The 21,226-nt window shown below is 43.8% G+C and overlaps 1 protein-coding gene across 2 annotated transcripts in view; it reads left to right on the top strand.

The window, feature by feature from the left end:
• adcy8 (adenylate cyclase 8 (brain)) overlaps positions 1-15,533 on the top strand; it is an 82,429-nt gene extending 66,896 nt beyond the window's left edge. For both annotated transcript variants that reach the window (XM_068726132.1, XM_068726133.1), the window contains 8 exons: positions 12-101; positions 1,483-1,655; positions 3,177-3,255; positions 7,304-7,462; positions 12,119-12,265; positions 12,577-12,669; positions 12,855-12,969; positions 13,266-15,533. In XM_068726132.1, the coding sequence (XP_068582233.1) occupies positions 12-101; positions 1,483-1,655; positions 3,177-3,255; positions 7,304-7,462; positions 12,119-12,265; positions 12,577-12,669; positions 12,855-12,969; positions 13,266-13,765 (1,356 nt within the window). In that variant the 3' untranslated portion in view covers positions 13,766-15,533. The remainder of the gene's footprint in view (positions 1-11; positions 102-1,482; positions 1,656-3,176; positions 3,256-7,303; positions 7,463-12,118; positions 12,266-12,576; positions 12,670-12,854; positions 12,970-13,265) is intronic.
• Positions 15,534-21,226: the final 5,693 nt, after the last annotated feature.

Here is a 21,226-nt window from a genome sequence, read left to right as displayed (position 1 = left end):
GTCTCTCACAGCTGTGGTGCGACTTCGACAAGTCCGACACCTTCAGGAACCAGACGTACAACGAGTCGGCCTCCATCCCAGACATCTGCTTCTACCCAGAGGTACCGACTAAATCATGAGTCTGAATGTTGCAGTCGGGTCCATCTGTTGTGTGTTTTTTTTTTGTTTTCACTTCTGCGACAGCGGCAAAAGTGAAGAATTAAACACCCCTCCACATCTGCTGGCAGCCGGAGGGAGGTCTCGCTTCAGACAACGCCGACTGATGGAGCCATCAGAACGTCGCGGGGAAAACATCCATTACGTTATTCTGCTCTCACAATAAGCAGCTGATTGATGGACTCAATAAGGGAGTCGCGTTTATATCGCTGCGAGCTTTCGGGAGAGTCACGACTCGTCGTTTCACGTTCACGTCACAACCTTGTTTCCACCCGAGGGTCTGGAGCGGCTTTTAGAAACGTGAAAGAATGATTATTGTAATGTTTTATGTGTACATAGTTTAAAAGTCACGGTTTCACACAAATCTACAGTATCTTTAATGTCCTCTGTGGCTCTGGAGGAGAAATTAAAACCACCGGTGATGTCGTGGTGATGTCATTACAGTGACCTCAGCATGGGCGGGGGGGGGTAATAGATGGCAAGAACTGTCCATGAAAAAGAAGCTATCGAGTTGCATTATGGGAAATGTATGAACTTACGAGAGAGTCAGGATGTCTCTACATCTGCTGCTTCTGTTATTGATTATTAAGATAAACAATAGTATTGTCATTTTAGGACCGTTTTATGCCTCTGATGTCATGGTAATATAATAGCTTACTGATGCAGGTACCTATTTTCAAAGCGCTATGAACTTTTAATTCTTACGAATATTCTGACAAAACACTGAAATATCCTCAATAAGTAAAATAAAACCACACAGCTAAAACAATGAATAAAATGCTCTCTCAGAACTATTACACTCAAATAGATAGTAAACATTTGGTACAGGGGTGTAGAGAGTCCATTCCTTAATAACAGGCAGTACACTGCCAATCCTGTTTCTCAATGGACAAGACTTTGTTAACAATAAGTGCAAAGTCACAACATATTCGCTATAAGTTAGACATAAGTAACAACAACACTTCACTCTCAGTCTGCATGAACCCAAAATGTTCCCAAACTGAAGCTGTGGAGTGAAACGACAGGCCTACCAGTCCTATTTTTAAATCTGTCTGCTATTAGTTGCCCAAGATTATGGATTTCTTTTTCCAAATCTTCTGTATATTTCCCCAGAATAACGTCCTGCTCTGATTAGATTTTCGAAATAAAGCATGCATAGAAATAATGTCGTATATATATTCTACCATGCTGATGTTTAGCAGCTATCGGGAACCTTAGTTTAGCGTGTTAGCACAAGTTAAGGGTTCTATGAGGGGAAGGTCAACGTCCGGACCATGTCACCGCTCCAGGAGGACTGATCTGGATCACTAATGTCTGTGCCTCCAGTATTTCGTGTTCACGGGGGTCCTGGCGATGGTGACGTGTGCCGTGTTCCTGCGTCTCAACTCGGTGCTGAAGTTGGCGGTGCTGCTGGTGATGATCGCCATCTACTCGCTGCTGACGGAGGCTTTCTACACCTCGCTGTTCGTCCGCTACGACACCGTCCACCACAACACAGAGTGAGTGCTTTAGAACGAGGACGGTTCAACGAATCCCGCGTAACGTTTGCTTGGGCTAGGATGTGCATTGGCCACGTAGCGCCTGGTTATATCGTAACCTCAGATCCCAATCAGAGAACCACGGTTCCCTCCATTCCAACAGAGTGGAGAGATCATCTGTAGCTAGTTAAGTAAGTTTAGTTGGAGTTTTTTACTCTCTCAAATATCGTTATCAGTATGAGCCTGATAAATGAAGCTGTAGTGAAGCTCCAGTCGTTCTAAATGTTTCTGTTCCTCAGAGACTCGTCATGAAACGTTGTGGTACAACCATCAAACATTCAGAAGTCCATCTCTCCGCCTGTAGACCAGTAACCAGACAGTTCACCCACGTTCAGTTAGTGATCTGATTAGACTTAATGGAATCAGCTGCATACGTTTTAATATTGTCATAATAATAACTTTTAAAACAACTTGCAATACAAAAAAATACTAAAATGATGTTGACAAAGAGAGATACAAGCAATAAAAAGATACAACTGTACTACATTAACCTGAATATGTATCCATACCAAACGGTAAATGTAGTGGAATAGATGAAACTAACTTCTTAGAGCTTGCAGACTTCATCTTAACAAAGTACATGTATTAAAAGAAAGATTAAAAAAAAACAGGTTGACCTTTTTTTCTGGACACAAGTGTTGCAAATGTGAGAAAAGTCATCTGGCGTGCGTTCACGGTGAAAGCACGGTGACCTTTACAGTGAAGGCTTCCTGAGCACAGTAGCGTGAAAGAGCTGTAAAGAAAAAGCTGAGGTCTCCATATGAGCTCTATAGGGAGCTAATGGGAGTCAGGTTCATTTATTCATGGCCCTCTGGGACACCATGGAGAAGGTCAACGGGAACAGAGGCAAAGGCACAACGGCTTTGTATGAGTTCCAGACTTTTAGACTTTTGAAATATTTTATGTATTTGTGCAGAAATATATAAAAAACAATTCTTCTGTTGTAAAGTAGCATTAATATGAAAGTACCGGCGTGTGATGTTATTGAGAAAACTTTCAAAACATACGCAGAGGCAGAAGTTTAGTTTGTTCAGGTTTAAATAAAGTATATTAGCAGCTTATTCTGTTAACTATTGTCAAGTTAACAGTCAAGTTGAGTGTCTTCTGTTTTTACATTTTGTGAAGCAGTATCTACCTGGTACGTTATAAATACACGTTATATTGTAACATTTAAAATGAGATCATTGTTTTTATCTCAAAAACTATGGAAAGTAAAAAGCAGAGCTACAAAGTGCTTCATGTATTTTTTTACATTGTTGTAGCTCAACAGGCTTCACTTTGCATCATTGTAAAGTAACAGAGTAGCGTCAGGGTGTGACAGAAAGGGTTCTTCTTGGCACTTAGTTTGCCTTCAGTGGCAACGATGTTTTACCTCATAAAAGAACAGGGACAGCAAACATTAAAACATGCGCCACAAAATGTATGAATTTGCTGCGTTGGTGAAGTTAGTGCTGAGCGTCTTCTGTCGTTTTGTTCCAACAGGAACTTCCTGGGGACCAAAGAGACGTCTCTGCTCCTGATGGCCATGTTCCTCCTCGCTGTGTTTTACCACGGCCAGCAGGTAAAGATCACACCAGCTCTAATGCGTTCACCTCCACTGAACTCTGATTGATCTCACAATGCAGTCAACTAAAAGATCACCGAAACATAACCAGACTTTAATAAACCGAGGTGTAGAGGCGTCAGATCAGAAAACCCTTGTGAGTCTTTTCAGGACTCATGGGAGAACGATGTTGGTACTGTACTTAAGGAGATTATTGTCTTTACAGAGACACAGAATTCTGAGTTCTATATAACTAATAAAACCAAAAGTGCCTCGAAGTCAATATACGATGTCGCTGAAACAGCATACCGCTACTTCCTGGAAGTCAATAAAGAAAATCTCAATAAAGAAGGGATGGTGGGAGAAGTCTTCCTCAACCTAGGACAGGCTTTTGACACAGTAGACCATCAAATACTACTCAACACAACACAGACCATTCCATAACTACACAAAACTGGATTAAATCACAGACAAACAATTCATTATCACCTCTACAAACCTGCACCGTGAGAATGCCACAAGGCTTAGGACTACCGGCGTTTCAGTATAAACGTCAATGATCTCCCATCTGTTTGCAATGATGTTGAAATCGTGACGTATGCAGATGACACCGCGCTTTACACCCATGTCGTCATGAAATGACCTATAAATAAATGACCTGTATCTTACTTATAATAATTCAAATAATTTATAACAATACTCTTAAAATACATGATAAAAACATGTCAATACTACCACTGTAGTAATCTCACTGAATATAGTATGATACATTTTGAAAATGTAATCATGCTCTCAAATGTTTGCTTAAGCTTCAAGAACATCGACAACGCTGCTCCTCCTTCACTGAACTTTTAAGAAACAATATTTTTTATGCTCTTTTAATGTCAAATGTTCTTGTAATGTCTAATTTTCTGATTGTGTTATTAGTCTACATACCTGCATGTATGGACTACGGGTGGAAAATAGCAATTTGCTAACCCCTGGTATATTACATCTCTACTTCTCTCTCTATCCTTAGTGTTATTTTATTCATGTATTGTCCCTTTTCAAGTAAAGAAATACAACATGAATAACCAGAATAAATCTGTCTGATACATCTGAGGGGCTGTGAGAGCAATAAAAGAACTAAAGCAGAAGAAAACACACTCTTGGGTAAACGTTTGCAGGCTGTGTGTCGACAGAAAGCCAAAGAGATTGACCCTTCAATACACAGCAGAAGCATTAAATCCATAATACCGGAGCAAAGCATCCTCTCAGGTGTTCATCGCTGTAATATGTGACCTGAGCGACACAAAAACAGAAACAATCCATTTCGTTGAAACATCTGACACATTATACGAGCCAATTTTTTTTTTTACAGAGATGCAGTCAGAGCCTGACGGAAAGTGGTGCCGCCGCGTTGCTTTCATGCTCTCGCTATGGCAACCTTTGATCACGCAGTTCGGCGGCTCGGCGGCGGTCAGAGATGGAGGGGAGACGGCCCCCGTAATTGAGGGTCCTTTTGTAGCCCCATAAAAGTGTAAAGCAGCCGCATTTGAAGTCATCCAGTGGCATATTGATTTTCACCGGGGTCAATTCTACCGGTTGTCTGGCGAAGCGGAGACAACGACGGCTCACAGCGTGAGGCGTGGAACACTCGCAGCCCGAAACGCTGTTTGTGTGCGACGCATTAGGCCGGGTGAAAAGAGAGCACATAAAAGAGACTTCTTTGAGTCCGTCAGCACACTCAACACTCAACACAGGAATATTCAGGAGCAAGAACGAAGCATTTCAATCCTCCATTGTCTGTCTTTGAGAGGTTAGCTAGTGCTCGTGATTTTATTGTGTGGTGAAGAAGAGCAGGACGATGAGGGAGACTCTTTCATTCTTCTCCTCTGTCTTTTTCATTACAACAATCTGATTGAAGCTCTCAGTCAGTACTTGTTGAATGTGAGTGTGATGCATGGTGTCCTCACAATCACCCACTAAACAAGCAGGAGCATTACGGTACGATTTTGAGACTCTTCTGTTTAACTGTATTATTGTGCGTTTAACTGCAAGAAATACAACATAATGTATTCATTGGGGCTCTTTCATACGTATTCTGACGTTGATTTGTGTTTCTTTATGAGCCGAGCCGCAGAGCTTTTACATCGTGAACTAATGGCGACGGAGCACTGAAGCCAGATGAGGTTGTTCTTCACCACCGCTGCTTCCTGTCAGAGCAGTAATTACATTATCAAGCACACTGAACATGAGGCATTTCATTACAAACCTGCAGACAAGGCTCTTGTTTTGAAACGATTAGATGATCTGACGCCATGCTTTTCTTCTGAATACTTTAAGATCATTAGATTAGTCTCAGTTACCTAAAGGTACCAGTGAGGACAAAGAAGCAAATGTATTTACAACCCAATCAACACGTTCTCACTCCTCTCTAGTGGCGGGTTTGGATGCTTCAGGTTCAAAGTGTCTTTTCAAAATAAATATCCGTCTTCACCCGAAACGCACATTTTGCACTTGTTACATGCATAAAGTATATTTTCATAATAAAGTAGGTTTACTTAGTTTTTGGGTTTACTAACGCAAAAAAAGGGACTTGGTTAGGTTTAGGAAAATATCGTGGTTTGTATTAAAATAAGGACATTTGTTACATAACAGTGTTGAGCATTTTTACCTCTCATGTTGAGCTTAAAAACCTGTAATTGTAGCTGTTTTAGAATGTCTAAAATGCATATGAGATAAAGTAACCAGTGACCCAGCTTTCAGGTAAATGACGTGGTGCAGAAAGTGTAACATTTCCCTCAGTAAAGAGTAGAAAGTCACTTCATTCTTCTGCCTGAATCTGAGTTTGATATCCTCACATATTCTACTTGTATGGGTGAAAGGCTGTCACACCGGAACATACGACAGTGCAGCTGAACGTTATTCTGATGACAGCAGCTGTAATGCAGAGTAAAATGTGCGCTGGCACAATACTCTCTCTCTCTCCGGTGGACAGAAGCCGTTTTGAATGAAAGCGTCTGCGCTCCGCCGAGGTCTCGCTGATTAACGCCTGAGCGAACCCGTCCTTTCACCGGCCACCGGCTCATTATCCCGCCGGCCGGCCGGCCCCGCGGGCCTCGCTCTCCTAATTAGAAAAACACAAGATGAGGTTGAAGTTTGCTACTCGCTCGTATGATTAAGGGACTAATTGATACCAAGATTAATCACAAAACAGTTTCCGCCAATCGCCAGAGAGAGACGCTTAAATCCTCCCCGGCTTATCTGTCTGCCCCCGAAATTAATTTTCAATATCTCTCTCTCCTGCAAGTGCAAACTAAACGCTACCGACTTTTGTTTGGCTCTAATGTATTCAAATTACTTTGTATTAATTGTGCATTCAGAAAAGCAATTTGCGTTGCATATTAGAATCCCATTGCTGCAGATTGATCGAACCCTCTTGCGTTCCATAATTGATCCAACCTTTAACAAATTTTGTAAAATTTTTAGTTTGATTAATTCCAGGACCGCGGCTCAGCGTCTCCATCATCTGGAAGACAGGAGCAACATGAGTTTCCTCTGATGGCTCTGATAACGTGTCTGGAAGTATAGAGGAGTGTAGCCTTTCAGGTCTTTAGAGGCTTCAGAAGTAACGTCACATGTTTGGAGAAAATAGGAAATGACAGTTAACAGTTAATGTTCTAGTCACTGCATCGTGCAGAGTCAGCAGTTAGCCATTTTTGCCAGTAGACTTAAAGATTTGTAGGTAAATATCTTTTAAAGTTTAAATCTTGTAAAAGTATCTCTCTATAACATCAAATATTCATGAGTGAAAGAGCATCAACCGGAGTTACAGTTCTGTCAAAATCAGACTTATGATTTTATGAAGAGTTTAACATTTGTATCAAATCTTTGTCTTTCATCGGGTTTGATTGACGGCGACATAAGCAAACGATCTCACATGAAAGAACATGAGTACTTGTATTTCTGAGTAACACAAAGAATGAACAATGGAGTTGAGAGTGACTGCTGGAAGTCAATGGCAGAATAACTGATCTATTATGGCCCTTTACATCCACTGTTTGTGTGTCTCCTCCTCCTTCAGCTGGAGTACACGGCGCGGCTGGACTTCCTGTGGCGCGTCCAGGCCAAAGAGGAGATCAACGAGATGAAGGAGCTGCGAGAACACAACGAGAACATGCTGAGGAACATCCTGCCCAGCCACGTGGCTCGACACTTCCTGGAGAAGGACCGGGACAACGAGGTCTGCACAAAACCGCACAGTCGCACAGTGTCATTGGTCCCCACAGAGCCGAGCTGATCCTGATTCTTATCGTCACGTAGAAATACTGCTGCAAGCAGAGTCCTTAAAAAAAACCTCCGCCGTGTTGATGCGTTTAAGTGCTTGTGGGAATTCGGACACTCTGGAGATTGTAGACGAACAAATACATTCTTAAATGTAAATTATCTCAAATTCGCATTTTCCTCTTTTCAGTGTTTTGAGGATACGACACCACAGCTTGTGATGGTGATGCTTTTTAGGACACAAACCTAGAGTGTCTCCAGCAGCATCACCATGTGACAATAACTGTAGTAGTGTTCAGTGGCGACCTCTCGCCCCAAAGTAACTCTGAGCTGAAGGCCGAAGTCAGGTGACGTGGTGCAAAGAGCGACAAAGATGAGAGGAGGAGGAGGTGGAAGGACGCCTCTGTTCATCAACATGTTGACTTATTTTAAGTTACCAGTACTTACGTAACAAACCGTTATTTTAACCCATTAAGAGAAGACTGTCTTTAGACTGTCTTTGAGTGTGAACACTTCTGATTTCATTGGTTTTCTTTGGGCTAAATACAGCAAGACTTAATAAGAGAGGTACAGATGGATTCATGGTTTGGGTTCTCTGACTCCTACTTTGAATATTTGGACGTAAAACCGACGCTCCGCGGTCATAGATGTCCTTGTGGGAGTTTGAGGACGTGTTATGACGAGTTTGTTCATACTTTTGTCATAATTTGTATCCGTTATGATACAAATACTCTCCCCAAAGGACCAGGGTCAACAGCATAAATAGATCCAGATAAAGTGGTTTCGTCCATTATTGGGGAAGAGAACTGTGTTAGCACAACTACAGTGCGCACAGAAGGTCAAAATCAACCGCCTTCCAAATAGGTTTATCCGACCTCATTTTTCCCCGCTGACCTGCTTTTAAAATTAGTCCCCTACGTTCATCACAATCTGTTCCCTGAGCCTCCGTGTTCCAGCCCGCCAATAGAGGAAAAGAAAAGGCTGGGTAATTGCTTTTCAAACAGCTGTATGGAGAGAGAGAGGGAGGGAATTGGTGGGGCGGTTCATTCAGCCGGGGAGCTTTTTTTGGTTGTGTGCATTTGATTTGATTTTAATAACATGTTGTCAGTCGGCAGCCGAGAACACACTGATTTGTCTCTCCGGCGCAGGAGTGACTCAGCTTCCACAACTCCGCAGAGTCAAACTTTACAAAGTTTCACCTTATCTCCGCTGCCTTTCTCCTTTTGTACTTTTAATTTCCATTCAATGGAGCTGCACTCGGGAAAAGTCTCTAAATGGGAACACACACATTAACACACAAATCCGACGGGTCGTCTGAAAAGCTGGTGCTACTTAATAACATGAACTTTTTTCCAAATCATACCTTAGTCCTTTGGATCCTTGAATGCATGTATCTGAAATGGGTTTCGATTAATATCACATGCACTACGTAGCTTAAGGTGGACCTCAAACATTACCACCTGCCTGCAGAAATGTGCTGCCAAGCAGACACAGTAGCATTAGAGAGGTCCAATCAGACGGCAACCTCCGGTTCTGAGGCGTGAATCCGATGCTTCTTGTGTTGAAGCTGCATTCTCTCTAGTGTCCACCAGGGGGCGACTCCTCTGGTTGTATAGAAGTCTAGTCTAAAATGACTCTACTTCTCTCTTGATTTATTCCCTCAGTAAACATTGTAAACATGAGTTTATGGTCTCAATCTCTAGTTTACAGTCTTCTTCAATACAGCATGATGTTCATTTAGTACATTATGCTCCATTTATATATATATATTTATATGTATATAGTATCCAAAAACCAAAAGGTCAATGGTCAAAAATGAAGATGGCGACAACCTAAAACCAAGATATTGAAAGCCAAAACCCAAAATGGCAAGGACCAAAATCCAAGATGGCGCCAACCTAAAACCAAGCTAAAATCCAAGATGGCCGCCGCCGACAAAGTTGTAAGAACACTATTGTCTAAACTACTTGAATGCTGTAGCGTTGAAGTTTCCTTTAACCTTAACTAACCATCTCCACCAAACGGTTGTCACCATGACAGGTAGTGTTCTCCCCAAACCGGTTCATCACTGCAGACGACACTACAGCAGAGTCCGTCCTTCACGTCTGTCCTGCCCACGCTTGGTGTTGCCTCCTCGTGGAAGTCCACCATGCCGTGAATCTCCTGACGCACACTTCCTGTGCAGGCGTTTTGCTTCCTGAGGCACTTTAGAACTCAGTAGCAGGTTTTGCAACTGAGGTCAATTGATTTTTGTGTGGCTTTTTGCAGCTGAGCTGTTGTTTCTCCTAGACTTTTCCACTCCGCAGTGACATCACGTACGGTCGATCCGGGTGGATCTAGCGGAGCAGAAATTTGACGAACTGACTTATTGGAAAGATGTCATCTTCGGGGAACGCAGTATCCCCTGGTCTTATGTTGGCGCTGGATGATTCGGCACACCGATGTCGGAAGTCTGGGGCTTAGCAGAATCCTACGATATAATAAAAGAAAAGTCAAGAGGGTTTGTCTTCTGGGATTCTGCACCACGTCTGTACACAAGTTCACATCAATCAATCCAGGTACTTCAGTGAAGTGAAGTAGTGGAGCAAACGACAAACCAACATTTAAAAAGAATCCATGTTTTAAACGAGCTTTGAGAGATTAATTACACCTTAAAAGTGAAAGCTTCATAATCAAAAAGGTGGCTGGTGACTGCAGTGTTACTCTGTAATGAGCTGCCAGCAATTAGCATGAAAAATGAGATGACTTCGGGATGAATTTTAATATCCACCACCAGGGTTTTGTGTTAGTTCACACAATATTTGAGCTTTTTAATGGGAGAAAAGAAAGCCGCCTGATTTAACGTCTTTCCCCCGTTCGTTCTGCTGCGTTCGCCTCGTTTACCGACTGGATTAATGGCCGACCGTCCCGGCCGGTTATCTCACGCCGGAGTCAAATCGCCGCATTGTCCTCGTCGGGCTCCGTCGTTATCGACTCCTCCGATCTTCCCTTTGCCTTCCCCGAACAAAAGGCGAGCGGCGGATGAATTATGAATGTCAGGAGAGGAGAGCTGGTCTCATTCTGCTCCCGTGCCTGTTCCTAATTAAAAAGGGACATGATTAAAAATGCATCCATTAGGATAGGTTGGGTCCTGATCACTTGTTACATTATTAATTAGGCTGATTACTGTTTTTGTGATTTAGATACTTAAGTGCTGCGTTATTAATAAGCTCCTACACCCCTGAAGAGCTGCTGATGATCTGCAGGATTAATCAGAGCGTCGTTTATCTCAACATTCTTACTTTTGGGCTTTTTAAAAAAAACCTTATTTGTTCAGTCAGACCAGCTCACAGACCTTGAGAAACTCTGTTTCTACTGCTGAGTGATGTTTCTTACACTTCACTCTTTTCTTACTTCATTCTGATGACAATGACCTTTTTTATCCCCAAATCTGAAATCTGTAAACTCTGCGTGGAACTTTTTGAGATCATTCTACTTAGAGTAAGAAAGAGATTTTTAAAGAGCTTTGGATTGGATGTTATCATCGTGCGGTCATGTGACCTTTATGTTCACGTAGTAGCTAACATATAATGACTAATTGTAAAAGGCAAATAATAGAACAGCTGGAAAGTCGTCACTTTACTGTAAAGCAGCCTTTAAAACCAGGAGCACTTAACCCATATTACAATATGATGATCCTAAGACAATATCAAGTCTCACATTACTTAATCGATATAATAACGATGTATTGCCCTACAAGAAGGCATTCATAAAAATGATAAAGACAGAAACAGGCGTCTCTACGTCACTCCTCCGAAGTCCAGATATGGTCACTTCCTGTTCAAAAAGCAAGATGGCGATGATAAAAACGTCAAACCAATGTATGACATCATGACTACGTCCTCGTCTTATATACAGTCTGAGGTTCCGGCCTTATTAGCCTTATTTTCAAATAAGGTTCTTCACAACTAAGGAACAAGGCCTCACAGCTGATGTGCATCATCTGCTACAGCCTCCCAAAACTCCTCCTAAAGTAAGTTCACCTGCAGGACGAACCTCAGAACTCTGACTGACGTGATCCTGAAAATTCAATTAGTTCAACCGCATATTTGACATCTGACCGAGCTCGTTAGGGCTGCATAATGTCAGCGACGATGTCACAATTAGGTGAGAGGCTTATTTTCACGAGTGTAATTAAATTGAAAAGTCAAACAGAATACTGAGGGAGAGAAGCCGGAGTCCTTCAATTATTCATATGAAATGTTGGACACTATGTTTATTCAAATATTCCCATAATGGTCCGATGATCACTCCACGTGACATTAGTATGTGAGGACGTGGGTTCATGTGAGCGGGCTGCGTGTGTCGACGTTGCCCCCTGGTGGTGGAGACGGTGATGTGCATTCAGAGCTCCGTCTTTGAAATGTGTGTGTGTGTGTGTGTGTGTCTGAGCCTCAGTCCTCTGCAGTTCTCTAAGCCCGCCCACTTTTGTAGTGGTCCAATCAAATGCAAAGGATTTTAATTAAGCCCCGTCCTGTAACTGTGCACAGCTCAAATATTCTGTTTGTATTGTATATGAACTAAAAATGTAGTTTCAATGTGTGACGTCTGCCCTCCCCCCCCCCCCCCCCCACAGGAGCTGTACTCCCAGTCCTACGACTCCGTGGGCGTGATGTTCGCATCCATCCCGGGCTTCGCCGACTTCTACTCCCAGACGGAGATGAATAACCAGGGAGTCGAGTGCCTCAGGCTCCTCAACGAAATCATTGCCGACTTTGACGAGGTGAGACCGCCCCCCCCCCCCCCCCCCCCCTTTGAAGTGCTCCCGCTTCCGCCTCAGCTAAACTTTGAGACGCGCCGGGACATCTCCGACGTCCATTTTTTAAATTAAGACATCCGGCTTGTTTCCTTCAGAACACTTCAGAAGAGATTAATGCAAAAAGCAGAAGCATGCGGGAGAGTCTACGTCCACAAGCTACTCTTTTGATTGTTTGATAATGTATAATAATGTAGTGGTTTGTGAAGCAGCAGAGAGAAGGAAGGACTACATGACACAGATCTGGCGCTGGGTTCATGTCTTTCTTCTCATCGCAGCTACTCGGTGAGGATCGGTTCCAGGACATCGAGAAGATCAAGACCATCGGCAGCACCTACATGGCCGTCTCCGGCCTGTCCCCCGAAAAACAGGTGAGGCACAAAGCCAATGAAATACAAAACTTGTTTATGGGTTTTTTTTGCATTTGTGTTTATGATGACGTCGACTGTAAAAGGATCTGGTGAATGTAACAAACTGTTTGAGTGGAAGTAAAACTAGACACAGGAGTTCTGGTCCTGGTGTCGGCAGCTGACTCTTCTTCTCCTGTGACCCGCAGCAGTGTGAAGACAAATGGGGTCACCTGTGTGAGTTGGCGGATTTCGCCATCGCCCTCAACGAGAGCATCCAGGAGATCAACAAGCACTCGTTCAACAACTTTGAGCTGAGGATCGGTAAGAGCTCCGTGTCTTCAAGTCATTCCTTTCCCTTTTTATTTCTCCTTCACTCACAACCTGCTGAGTAGATGTTGACTTCACCCCTATGTTAATCTATTTTAGTCTGCTACCTTTATTTGATATGTTTCAGAGCTCATGTTCAGAGTTCTTTGATCAGTCATGATGTGTTAAAGCACCGTCGGAAAGATGAAACTCATGATGATGTTTTTCACAGCTTCTGGCAGCACCCCCAGTGGAGTCTTGGTGATTGTCTAAAGAGAACATGCGTTTGATCACCTGTGTGTCTTTGACAGGTATGGCCCACGGCTCGGTGGTGGCGGGCGTCATCGGCGCCAAGAAGCCTCAGTACGACATCTGGGGGAAGACGGTGAACCTGTCCAGCCGGATGGACAGCACGGGGGTCAGCCGCAAGATCCAGGCCCCCGAGGACACCTACCTGATCCTCAAGGAGCGCGGCTTCGCCTTCGAGTACCGCGGCGAGATCTACGTGAAGGGCATCAGCGAGCAGGAGGGCAAGATCCGGACGCACTTCCTGCTGGGCCGCGTGCAGCCCAACCCGCTCATCATGCAGCCGCGCAAGATCACCGGCCAGTACTCGCTGGCCGCCGTGGTGCTCGGCCTGGTGCAGTCGCTCAACCGGCAGAAGCAGAAGCAGATCCTCAACGAGAACAACAACTCGGGCATCATGAAGGGCCACCACCACTACAACCGCAGGACGTTGTTAGCGCCCGGGAGCTCCGAGGTGGGAGCGGGTCACCACACCGAGGCCGCCGATAAGACTGAGCTGTCCTGAAGGGAGGACCGGAGCTTCGGTTCCACGCGGGTTTCTCAGAGGAGGAGCTGCTCTACGGGCAAAAAACGATCCCAGTGGTTGAGTTAAAACTTCAGTGGGTGCAGGTTTTCTGTCCTTCAGGAGGCACAGCCTGGTTCCAGACCTCCGGATGGACGCACATTTAAGTAGGTCTGGTTCTGTGCTGGCTGACGGCTGTCGGAACAACAGCCAGGGTTAATGACAGACACATTATGTACCAAAGTTAGAATCCAAAGTTAGAATTCCAAACGGAAATGGCAAAAACACACGTGGATGAGACTCCTTCTGTTTTCGACGGGATGAAGACATTCGTAGCTACTGGAAACACTTTCAAACCTTCTGACCCCAACGGTGGGGATCCACCACACCCGGCCAACACGAAGGATGCAACCTCACGCGGTCCGGTCAGCAGGGCGGGGCTTGGTTCTGGCTCGACTGATGCCGGGTCACAAACTTTCTCGTTTTACAAATAAACAGGACATTAAAATATGTTTCTGAACCATAAGGAGAGAAATATACCTTACAGTAACAGAATAGTGATTCATTTTTTGTATCTAGTTTGACAGTCTGATCTGAGTTTGACAAACCTGCTGTCTTGCGATGGACGGACTTCATTTGCATAAAGTTGAGGTTGAGTTGTGATTATGCAAATTTAGACGCGGAGAACGGCCCGTCAACTCGCCGCGTCGTACCCATCATGCAACTGGGATCCGTCAACTTCTCCCTCTCCATCATGGTCGTAAACGCCGGGGCAGGTCTATCCAGAGAAGGCTTTAGGCTCCGGGTCCACATGGCGCCTGTTCTGAGCGCCATCGTCATTTTCCAACTGTTCCCGATGAAGAGCGAGCGCGTGTGAGCGCCCAGAGAAAAGCCGCTGCAGCCAGCTTCTTCTGTCTGGGCGCTCGTGTGTTGGTGAGGTCAGTGTAGTAAATAGACGCTTGTTGTGTTCGTGTCCCAAACGGCCATTAGTGGGAGGAGATCGGCCGGGCGGACGCTGAATGTTGCCGGTGAGCTTTTATTACTGTTCGCCTTGGTTCTCCTCGTTCTCACGTCGTCAGACTGTATGAAGTACGAAGTCCTCCGATTGGTGTGTCAGTAGCCCAAATAGATCTTACAAAGCGGCCGTGTGGACGCCAAGACGCGTCATCAAAGACAAAGATGAAGGAGACGCAAAGAGTGCAGGGTTGAAATTTAACAAAAGTCTTTCCAAATGATTCATGAAGGAAGGAGTCGGTCAGACCTGAAGGAGAGAAACACTGAATGTAAACCAGGAGTTTCTCCACCAGTCGTTAGCACGTTAGCTCGCCGAGCTAACGTGCTCAAACCTTTCAAACTTGGTGAATGTCACATCAGTGAAGTCACTTCACAATACTCTCACTTCTCCAGAGTTGGAAGCTTTCTCTTGGCTCCTCCCACTCAGGTTTAACTCAACCAATGAGATTGTTCCTGCCCCCCCCCCCCCCCCCTCCCGCAAACTGCTCTGCTGTTGATGAATGTGCGTAGAACTGAAACTCCGCTTTGAACGAGGAAGAGGAGGTGGTGGGGTTACGGAGAGGGGGAGGGGGGGTACCGGACTGTCCCCCCCTCGTCTGTTGGATGTCTGTTGGAATGATCCCGTCGGACTGTCGGACGTTCCTCCTGTTGTTCCCTTTTTATGTCGCCCCAACCCAAAACCCAGAACCCCGTCCCGCTCAGACCCTCGCCCGGTGTCCAAGTTTCTTTTTTTGTATTTCTTTTATATATGAGAACACAATAAAAGGGGTCTAATTTTTTATACATGCCTCGTGTCTATTTGCCTTTATTTGGTCACATCGTATTCATCATATAATTAAAAATATATATATATATATATATATATTTATATATATTCTTAAATATTATTCATGCTTTTTAAACATTGTTCTCACATACAGCATATTTTGGGATAAACTAAAATTACAGGTTAACAGGTTACATGATTTTTTTGTAATTTCATTATTTCAGATAAAACTAAATTTAATATTAATTGAAGTGTTTATAAAGCAGCTTTCAAACAAATCTGAATCACAATTAAAAATACAACAAATTAAAACAAAAAATAATCTAAAAGAATAATATGAACAAAATACCAAAAGATAATAATGAAACAACTGTAAAATAGATAAATAAAACTCAAAGAAAATAGATGTTACTTGTTCTGTGAGTCTCAGATCAGCCTTCGTGTTCAGCTGCTTCTGTTTCTACACCAGGAAAACAACGTCTTCTTCTTCTTCTTCTTCATCTTCTTCTTCTTCTTCTTGAAAAGATTTCGATGAATCGTCAGACATGAAAACCAGACACACCACGTTTGATTATCAGAAGCAGACCTGATCAGAAATAAATGAATGTGTCTGTTAAACGAGCACAGAAGCTCAAACACTGTTGGTCTTTGTGCTGTTTTCTTCATCTTACGTCTGTTTACACTTTGTGTAGATTTCTATGAAGCTTTGCATGATGAAGGTCCGTGAACACACTAAACAGGTGGAGAGTCTGTGGATGTGTGATGAAGACCAGCAAGATTACGAGATGTTCCTTCAGTGAGCTCTTTAAAAAAATGAGTCATCACAAAAAAGAAGGTGACAGAGGGTGAAAGGTTTCAGAAGAACTCTGACTAAGCTGTAGGATGATCAGCTGCTTTGTTTCTTCATTGTTAATTGTCTTTCACGTGTTGTCTTTCTCCGTCCCTGCTGGGACTTGAACCCACATCTCTGTGTTTGAGGGTGAGTGGACTGACTTCACACCGTCTGATCGGCAGCACAAGACAACACAGAGACGCAGAGGAAGCAGAGCGATCTGGTTTTCAGTCTCGTTGGTGTGATGATTAGATTGATTCATTTTGAATTCATCAGTTCAACATGTTGGAGAGTCAGACTTCATGGTTCTCGTCATAGCGACCCGCATGAAGAAGCAGTTCTACAGTGGAAGCTCAGCTGGTAATGAAGGTGCTGCTGCTATCTAACTGAACCTGTCCTGGCTCCTAACACGAGCCCCGTGCAGTGAGAGCAAACGTCCACCAGGTGGCAGGAGAAGCTCAGTCAGCTTCCTGCAGTCAGACACAATGAGTTGGTTCTCTGCCTCAAGAGGGACGCAGGAACATGTCTCTGACCCCTGAGGCCCTGGACCCTCAGGGACTAAACCTGCTTCACCTGGTAGATGGTTTCAATTAAAAAAAGATGTTTTATGAAGACATTATTTACAGAATAAACTCATCCAGCATGTAAAGAAACAGTCTGAGTCTGAGCGCTGTGAGGCCAAAGAGAAGTACTCAGTGTTTTATTATTAACATCTGTTTTCTTTTCTAAAGAGAAAGAAGTTAGACAAACTGTCAGCTGCTCCCTGATTGGCTGGCTCCTCCCACCTCGTTGAGGGATTGGACTCACCTGTCGGGAGTCTATATAAGCTGGTTCACACTCTGGTTCTCCTTACTTGGTTGGGTTGGGTTGGGTTTGGGTTGGGGTTGGGTTTGGGTTGGGTTGGGTTGGTTGGTTGGTTGTGTTTCATTTTTGTTAAAGTCACATGTAGACTTAGTGAGCGCCGACACCTAAAACATCCTGTGCTGCTTATTAAGAGTCATCCTTAATAAAGTAAGGACAGAGTATGGAGACTAAACCTCAGAAACCTCAATGAGACCAGAACCCAGACTTCTACTGGGCTGTGCTCAAGTGTGCAAGACTCCATACTATACTCCCATGACAAGACTTATAGCCTCACTGTCTTTTAAGACATATTTCATTTCTGTGTAATCTGTTTGTTTCTACAACATTCTACAGTCATGTTTCCAGACGATGCTCGTAACGTCAAATCATTTTATTCAGTGACGGTGGTGACGTTTGTCTCTAAAAGTAAGTCCACATGAACCCCCCTGAGGGACTTGATGAATCGTGGACTTGTGGACTTATTGAGCATGTTTTCTTTAAGTCTTCAAGTGCGGTGAAGTCCATGAGGTCACAAAGGTGTGAAGGAGGCTTCTCAAGGACTTAGGAGAGGACACGGCACTCAAACCCGGCGGATGTTGATGTGGAGAAACTTTCAACATTTATTTACAATAAACTACTTTTCCATCGTTTTTTTTCCTGTGAGAGGCACTGAGGGACCTGCAGCACACAGGTGTCTTCACCCTCCGTCCACAAAAAGGAATAAAAATGATAATTAAATATGTTGGCCTCTGGTCTACATATAAAAGCATTTTTGAAAACGCCTCTAAGGTGTTTAAAACCTCTGGTTACTTAGAAACGATGACGTCATCGTCCCAATTCTTGGCAGCCCACGAGGACGTAAAACAAAACTCCCAATCTACATTTTCATCTCCTAATATTGCAAAGTGACGTCAAGCAGCATCTCCACCTCGTCCTCCGTCCACACATGAGTACATTTTCAAGTTTACGCCGTGGCACCAACAGGCGGAGACCGTACATAAGAAGTGGACGTAGTCGTAGCGGCGTCACCCGTTGGTTTGTGGACTGATGTTATGAAGCCTTGAGTTCAGTATTCATGCCGTCGCCATCTTGTTTTTTTGCAACCAATGAACAGGAAGTGACCATATCTGGACTGAGGAGGAGTGAGGTAGAGACGCCGTATACGTCTCTGGTAGAGACCTGTCAATCACTGTGTAGCCCCGCCCCTAAAGCATCCCCTGCTTTATGGTCTATTTGACTCTAAATGTTCCATAATGTACTAAATGAACATCATGCTGTATTGAAGAAGACTGTAAACTAGAGATTGAGACCATAAACTCATGTTTACAATGTTTACTGAGGGAATAAATCAAGAGAGAAGTAGAGTCATTTTAGACTAGACTTCTATACAACCAGAGGAGTCGCCCCCTGCTGGACACTAGAGATATTTTGTAAAAGGAAGGTCGTGTGGACAGAATTTTATTTTGTAATCTAGAGGAACATTTTTGTTTCATAAAATATCTTGATTTGCGTAGAAGAGACTCAGTCTGCCACACAGCAGCCTCTACCTTCCCATACACACTAATGACATCCCGTCCGTTTGATTGACAGTCATTCTTTTGAACGTCCGCCCGCTCTCCCCATCTGTCTCCAATAAGCACCCGCGAAAATAGAGACATCACTGAGGAATAAATCAGTAAATGAAATCGATCGACTCGGAGCATCCGGCCACCACGACGGTGACGAACTCTTTGTGTTCACGGGGAATCGATTTGTGTTCCTCTCGTCTGCCTCCCTCCAATGGATTATCTGTTAGACGTGAAGGAGGAAGAGGAGGAGGAGGAGGAGGAGGAGGAGGAGGAGGAGGAAACAACGGGAGATGCAGAGACGTGGAGAATGGGGTTGCCATGGAGACCACTGGCATGTTGGGGGGGGCAGTGTGTGTGTGTGTGTGTGTGTGTGTGTGTGTGTGTGTGTGTGTGTGTAGAACAGTAACTATAGAGTGCATGTATTACAATATTCTGATGAACTGAACAGAAAATGAGTATAAATGTGTATATATATATATATATATATATATATATATATATATGTGTGTGTATGTGTGTATGTGTGTATGTGTATGTTATTTCTAGGGGCAGGATTTGCAGCGTCTTCATCAGTCACCATTGGTGGAGACGTGCATCAGGTGTCCCTGTGTGGACTGTAGTGAAATAGTGGAATACACGTTCATGACAAACTTATTTTACACAGAAAAGAATCCTAAATGTTTGTCTTTGTCTTTCATTGACGGTGGGGGGGCGTCCCAAAGTGTTGTTGTGAAGCGTCACGTTGTCGTTTTTCCTAAACCTAACTGAAGTGTTTTTGTTAAATTTACTGTTTGTTTTGTAGCGTAATGACGTAAATGTCTGTTTTCATAAAATCAATAGATTCCATTTCTTCATTTCTCTTTATTTCTTTTCCTTTCAGATTGAAGTTACATTAAAATGAATGAAAATAAAACTAATCCCAGACTGGAGAACTCTTCGACCTCATGAATCACTTTTAATATTGTTGGGTTCTTAGTAAAGAATTCAGCAAAGACGTCCGGATGTTTCTGGTGAATCTACATAAACTCTGGAAGAAAGTACAGACGGAATACATCTCACACTGAATGTGATTTTATTTATCGGTACGTTGGATGAAAAGCAGCAGTGATGAGACTTAAAGAGGAGTAAACGTTCACGTTTAGAATCAGCCCAAAGGCTTTAAATTCAAGTTCAACAGGAGGGTAAAATATCCAAAATATTCAGAGCAGTAATGAAACAGACCACAACAACCAGACAGGCTCTAGTGGACTTCATCATCCAGGCAGCTTTGGCCTCGAGGGGGGGTGGGGGTGTGGGGGGGTTAAGGGCTCCCAGAGCTCTTCTGACCCGACTGACCACAAACGCACCGCTGCCAAGTCCCTTTCTCTAGCAGCTCTTTCCTGTCGGAAACTGATCTGAACGAGTCGCAGCAGGCTGTGTTTGATACAACGTGTTTATGACAAATGATTTTTACCTATAATCCAGATTTTGTCATCTTTGTTATTAAGGGAGGATGTGGAACAAACCCTGGATTTAATTCTCCAGCTACAAACAAAGTCTGTGAACGTCTTCCAGAAATGACGTTAAAAAAAACCCAACCAAACTGCATCGTGAATAACAACTCGAGGGGAAACGGATTCTGTCACGATGTCGTTTTCATCACGTATCAGAAATGTGTTTTTATCAAAGTCTCTGAAGGTCCTCATGAAGAGGACTTTCACCCAGGAGACCGACGTTAATGTGTGGAACCCAAAAGTTGAAGTTGACTTATTTGAATAACATTTAAATATCACAAAAATATGTATTCAGTTACTACATTTTGACATGACAGATAGGAGACAGGGTGGTCAATGCTCGTGTAGTCTAGATGTCCTAAAGTGTCCTCAGGTGTCCTCACCTTTCACCTTTCCTCTGGTTCTAGAATGATGAATCCCTTTCTTTCTTTCATGCATTCTGTTTCCTGTTGTCATGTGAGACATTGTTTCACCGACACACTAACCCTCAGAGGGCCTGTGGCGGCGCAGCTGAGCTCAACATTCATTTCCTCAGAGACGAAGCTACACGGCTGCATCTTCACTTCAGAACCAACGAGAAACAACCTCCAACGTGACCATGAGGCCTCTACAGGTCCTGTGTGTGTGTGTGTGTGTGTGTGTGTGTGTGTGTGTGTGTGTGTGTGTGTGTGTGTGTGCGTGTGTGAAGACAACGGGACTCCTGTTGAACCAAACGTATTAATGTAAGAACGAGCAGAGAGCTGCCGTCTGCGTGCGTCGGTGGAAACGGCTAAAAATACTCGAGTCAAACCACCGAACTCTGAAGTCTCCTCCAATAGGAAGGAGACGTCACCATGGCAACCACCTCCTTCCTGTCGATGATGCTCCTCAGTTGACCACAGAGTCCACCGCCATCTGGGAGGAGGAGCACACAACACAAATACACACACACACACACACACACACAGA

Source organism: Cebidichthys violaceus, unplaced genomic scaffold (genome assembly GCF_023349555.1).
Source record: "Cebidichthys violaceus isolate CVI_PGR_0920_01 unplaced genomic scaffold, fCebVio1.0.p SCAF_38, whole genome shotgun sequence".
NCBI lineage: Eukaryota > Metazoa > Chordata > Actinopteri > Perciformes > Stichaeidae > Cebidichthys > Cebidichthys violaceus.
The sequence above is the reverse complement of the archived record's forward strand: the minus strand, read 5'-3'. Positions and strand labels throughout refer to the sequence as shown.